The sequence below is a fragment of the Erpetoichthys calabaricus genome, chromosome 2, assembly GCF_900747795.2.
Source record: "Erpetoichthys calabaricus chromosome 2, fErpCal1.3, whole genome shotgun sequence".
NCBI classification, from domain to species: domain Eukaryota; kingdom Metazoa; phylum Chordata; class Cladistia; order Polypteriformes; family Polypteridae; genus Erpetoichthys; species Erpetoichthys calabaricus.
In genome coordinates this window covers 327,477,701-327,483,700 of record NC_041395.2, presented here as the reverse complement: position 1 = coordinate 327,483,700, position 6,000 = coordinate 327,477,701, and the positions used below count along the sequence as shown (strand labels likewise).

Here is a 6,000-nt window from a genome sequence, read left to right as displayed (position 1 = left end):
TTGAAGACTAAACTTCAGACAGAAAGGCCCTCAAACAAACAGCAACTGAAAGCCGCTGCAGTAAAGGCCTGGCAGAGCATTAAAAAGGAGGAAACCAGCATCTGGTGATGTCCAGGAGTTCAAGACTACAGGCTGTCATTGCCAGCAAAGGGTTTTCAACCAAGTATTAGAAATAAACATTTTATTTCCAGTTATTTAATTTGTCCAATTACTTTTGAGCCCCTGAAATGAAGGGATTGTGTTCAAAAAATGCTTTAGTTGCCTCACATTTTTATGCAATCGTTTTGTTCACCCCACTGAATTAAAGCTGAAAGTCTGCACTTCAACTGCATCTGAGTTGTTTCATTTAAAATTCATTGTGGTAATGTACAGAACCAAAATTAGAAAAAAGTTATCTCTGTCCAAATATTTATGGACCTAATTGTTCATAAAGTAGAAAACCTAATTATATTATAATATGTCAACACACATATAAATACATTGCAATCAATATTACACTCCACAATAACCATCAATGCCTCTCAAGTAATAAGTTTTTATTTTTCTTATTTATAATAATGCATGATTACATTATTAATTTTATTAAACAATATTTTTTTGGGGGGGCTCAACTATATAATGACAATGCCAGACAATACGTCAGCAGCTTCATACGCCGTGCACACACATTCTTTTCTGTTTCCAACCTACTCCCATCGGGGTGGCCCAAGCCTTAATCGGCTGGTGAGTCGCGCCATCTGCCCGGATGAACGTGGCCTTTCTTCAGAGCACTGTTCATACATTTCATACAAAAATATTGCACAATGTTTTGCTATACAACAGCTCCCCTCAAAGATGACCACATCTCCCACCTAGGCACTTCACCGGGCATGCAGGAAGTACACTGGTGAACCTCAGGAGGTTAAAGCTCCCTTGGAACCCCTTGCTTCCCCACTCAGGTCTTGACAGGTCTGTCCAACAGTTAGATTTCCCTCCCATGCCCCTCAGGTTTCTACCAACCCACTCAACACCGTAAATGAGATTCCCTTATATTTTTGAACTCATAGACCCAACATTCTCTGTACAATGCCATAACTCTCCAGATTAGAAATAATTGTCTAACATTTATGTGCTTCACCCTAAGCAGTTATTTACCAAACAAAATAAAATTAAGAACTCGTTTAAATAAACAAAATTTATACTAAAGCGAGAAACAACAAAATATACATATGTAAATTTGCTAATTAAAACAACACGAAGTAGAAGCCAATTTTTTCCATAGTTTTGGCAAAAAAAGAAAAAAACGTAAAAACAACAGAAATCAAATGTAGCAAAAGTGGTCCCAAAATGGCTGCCATTTTTACCCATCAATCTTCACATGCATTGCTTTGAGAAATTGAGGCGGTCAATGAGTTCGTTCGGTCGCACAGGTTCATCTGAAGGACTGTGACTCCAAGGTGCTGAAGTTCCAATAAATAAAACGGCTCACAGACTCTGACTTGCAGCGGCGACAATTATGTATGTGAATGATTATTATTCGCATCATTTTATTGTTGCTACGACTATTACTGCGCAAAAACCGTTTTGGTTATTTTTCGAGCATTGCTGCTGGCCACAAAACAATGAATAGGAAGCATGTTCCTTGTTGTCAATAACCAAAGAGGACATATTTTTCCACTCCTTGGGTGCTTGACAAGTTGTGCGTCTTGTTTGTCTGGCCGGAGAACCAATGGAAAGTCAAGATCTGACAGAACTTCAAGGTAGAACCTCCTCGTTGATCGTCTCTTCCGTTATTTCATCGAGCAGCTGGGCTTCAATTGGACTGCAGATCTCAGACTCAAATGATTCCTGAATCAAGATGGGTTCTTCCATTTCCTTAGGTTTTTGGTCTTGCTGTTCTGAAGGTGACGTGCCCTCAAACGACTCCAGATCTTCGATACCCGCTCGGTAATGGATCATAAGCAGAGTTAGGGCCTGCAGTCTTTCACCAGATTTGGAAAGCGCTGCGGAAATCAGGGACTTCTTCCTTGCGTCGCTAGTCTCCTTCTCCTCCCTTACCAGGGAATTATTGTGCTCCAGTTCTTGGTCAATTTCATGCTGCAACTTATCGAGCATCAGCTCCAGTTTCTGGGATCTCTCGTCCGTTGGTAGACCTCGATAGAGATCCCGGCCAATTTCTTTGACCGCAATGAAAACACTATCATCCAGGCCCCCCTCCTTTCTTGCCAGCTTGGTACCTGCTGCTGCAGGGCGTTTACAAGGGCTGCCCGCCACATATGTCTCCGTGTCGCTGCTTTCATTGTCAGAGGTGTTGGGTGTGTGTTTTGGGGATGGTTCTGCAATGTCACTTCCCTGTTCTGCCAGGCGAGCTTTAGGTACCGGTCTTAAGCTTAACAAGCGAGAGCTAGTGTTGAGGAACTGTCTGGTCAAGCCAGTGGCTTTGTTTATCGTTGATTTTGTCTCCGGGTCCACTTTTCTTTCAGCCGCCGAACAGTAAGGGTGCTCCGTCAGGCATTTTTCCTGGCACTTCTTATGGCACACGTAGGAGCAGATCATACACTGCGATGCCGCTTTGGTCCAGACTTTCTTCTTGCAGTAGTCACACCAGGTTGGGTTCTGGAACTGCGTGTCTTGGAAATTATGCTTCACTTCACTAACAGAGACTGATGGGAGGTTGGTGTCCTCTTTGGGAAACAGCAGAGCTTCGTCCTGTGCGCTGCTCTCCCTCTCTCTTTCAGTCAAGCCGCTCGAATGCTCAGATTCGCCCTCTTTCAAGTAGGTGAAATGCAGTGTAATGTCACCAAAGCACAGCTTCTCATTAAACCCCTTGTGCACGCTTAAATTTCTCAAAGCCGTCCGACTGACGTTAGCTTTGGGTTCGGCCGCGTTTAGCCTGAAGCTGCTCTGATACTCCATCGAGGATGTTGACAGGCATTCCAAGGCAATGTGTTCAAGTTTCAGACTTGTGTGTCCAAGGCAGAGGAGGCCGCCAACTTTAAAAGGGTCCTTACACCAAACAGCGACATTAAGGTACTTGTGGTGGCTCTCTGTCTCAAACAAATATGAAGCTTTGCTCCACCGAGCCAAGCGGTTGCGATATGGTGTCTCGGCAGACTCCCACATTTGCTGGTCCTCTCCCGAGTCTCTAGGACTGTTGGAGCTGTCGGAAACCTTTTCTTTGGAAGAGTCTGCTTTATTTGGAATTGGCGCGAGTGGCTCATCATTCTGCTCTACAGGTTTCACAACGACTTTCTCGCTGACCATCTTCTCTCCGTTGATCAGGGGTGGGGGTGGTCGTTCTGGTTTTTCAGCAGGGGCATCACTTGAATCCAGCAGGCACTGTGTTTCTGAAGAAGCCAGAGTCAATTTAATGTGAGGTCTTGGGGGCACTGGGGGTCGAGTTGGTGGGGTCTGTGCCAGTTTGCTTGCTGACTGTGGCATTGCTTCAGGGCCTTCAGAGCTCTTTGAGGTTACTGGTTTTGTCCCATCTTTGGGTGGAGGCTTCAGCTGTGCCTGAAGGCCCCCCAGGTTCAATTTGCGGTTAAGGATGGGTGATATCGTTCCAAGGGGCTTGGAAGCGAGGTTGGCAACCGTTCTTTTGGGGCTTTGGTTTAGAGAGAGCAACGACTCATCTTTTACGTCACTGTTTGATGGCCTGGTTTCACAAATTAACTCCTCAAACTCGGAGTCCATGTCTTTGTTATCACTGCCATCCAAAGTGTTGATGCTCATGGTGTCCTCCTCATAGGCAGGTTGAGACAGGAAGCCTTGATCTTCAAGCTGGCCAAAGCCCTCAACCTGGGGCATTTGGTGACGTATGGGCCTTTCGTAAAACACCATCACCTTTTCTCCAGCCTGCTTGATCAGCTTCAGAACTTGTACTGAAGAGGTCACTTTCACCCCTGGTGGAGGAGAAGAAGAAGAAAAAAAAAATGAGATTCTATATGGAGACTCACAGTTCATGCAATCTAAAACTGATGATATCAATGGTAGATGGTGGGAAAATACATCACAAAGCTCACTTAGTCACACACTGGGCCAATTCACAGAACATGCACAGGGAATGTGGGAGAAAAAAAAAAACAAAACATAGTGTCTGGAGAAAATTCAACACGGACATGAGGAGAACATGCAAACGTCACACAAGTAAGACCTGGGCTGGTGGTTTGAGCACAGGACTCTGGTGCTGTTAGGCAGCAATGCTGACCACAATGCTACCATGCTGACATTGTTACTGTGTTGAAATGATTGTTGTCCAATGTGCATCAACTTATTTTGACACAGCACTTGAAAACATCTGATTGCATCCAGTCCATAAGGGGAAAAAAAGAAAACATGGAAACCAGAGAAGCAGAAGCATTGTCACATTTGTAAGTCTACTGCTCGATAAGTTTAGACTACAGTAGACTAGAATAGAAAGAGAGGCAGGCAGATTTACTGTACAATAGACAGAAAGGGACAAGTGCTGTAACAGACATACTGTGTATGAACAGGTACTCTATGAGATACAGTATCTCACAAAAGTGAGTACACCCCTCACATTTTTGTAAATATTTTATTACATCTTTTCATGGAACAACACTGAAGATATGACACCTTGATACAATGTAAAGTAGTCCGTGTACAGCTTGTATAACAGTGTAAATTTGCTGTCCCCTCAAAATAACTCAACACACAGCCATTAATGTCTAAACCGCTGGCAACAAACGTGAGTTCACCCCTAAGTGAAAAATGTCCAAATTGTGCCCAAAGTGTCCATATTTTCTGTGGCCCCCATTATTTTCCAGCACTGCCTTAACTCTCTTGGGCATGGAGTTCACTAGAGCTTCACAGGTTGCCACTGGAATCCTCTTCCACTCCTCCATGATGACATCACAGAGCTGGTGAATGTTAGAGACCTTGCGCTTCTCCACCTTCTGTTTGAGGATGCCCCACAGACGCTCAATAGGGTTTAGGTCTGGAGACATGCTTGGCCAGTCCAGCACCTTTACCCTCAGTTTCTTTAGCAAGGCAGTGGTCATCTTGGAGGTGTGTTTGGGGTCGTTATCATGTTGGAATACTACCCTGCGGCCCAGTTTTCAAATGGAGGGGATCATGCTCTGCTTCAGTATGTCACAGTACATGTTGGCATTCATGGTTCCCTCAATGAACTGTAGCTCCCCAGCGGCGGCAGCACTCATGCAGCCCCTAACCATGACACTTCCACCACCATGCTTGACTGTAGGCAAGACACACTTGTCTTTGTACTCCTCACCTGGTTGCCGCCACACATGCTTGACACCATCTGAACCAAATAAGTTTATCTTGGTCTCATCAGACCACAGGACATGGTTCCAGTAATCCATGGCAATCCTTAGTCTGCTTGCTTACAGCAAACTGTTTGCGGGCTTTCTTGTGCATCATCTTTAGAAGAGGCTTCCTTCTGGGACGACAGCCATGCAGACCAATTTGATGCAGTCTGCGTATGGTCTGAGCACTGACAGGCTGACCCTCCACCCCTTCAACCTCTGCAGCAATGCTGACAGCACTCATACGTCTATTTTCAAAAGACAACTTCTGGATATGACGCTGAGCACGTGCACTCAACTTCTTTGGTCGACCATGGCGAGGCCTGTTCTGAGTGGAACCTTTCCTGCTTAACCACTGTATGGTCTTGGCCACCGTGCTGCAGCTCAGTTTCAGGGTGTTGGCAATCTTCTTATAGCCTACGCCAGCTGTATGTAGAGCAACAATTCTTTTTTTCAGATCCTCAGAGAGTTCTTTGCCATGAGGTGCCATGTTGAACTTCCAGTGACCAGTATGAGAATGTGTGAGAGCGGTAACACCAAATTTAACACACCTGAGACCTTGTAACACAAACGAGTCACATGACACCAGGGAGGGAAAATGGCTAACTGGGCACAATTTGGACATTTTTCACTTAGGGGTGAACTCACTTTTGTTGCCAGCGGTTTAGACATTAATGGCTGTGTGTTGAGTTACTTTGAGGGGACAGCAAATTTACACTGTTATACAAGCTGT

The 6,000-nt window shown here is 44.9% G+C and overlaps 1 protein-coding gene across 1 annotated transcript in view; it reads right to left on the bottom strand.

Annotated features, from left to right (window-relative positions):
* Positions 1 to 521: 521 nt before the first annotated feature.
* Positions 522 to 6,000, bottom strand: part of pdzd8 (PDZ domain containing 8) — a 283,146-nt gene continuing 277,667 nt past the window's right edge. The window contains exon 5 of the mRNA XM_028796014.2: positions 522 to 3,881. Within this exon, the coding sequence (XP_028651847.1) occupies positions 1,735 to 3,881 (2,147 nt within the window). The 3' untranslated portion in view covers positions 522 to 1,734. The remainder of the gene's footprint in view (positions 3,882 to 6,000) is intronic.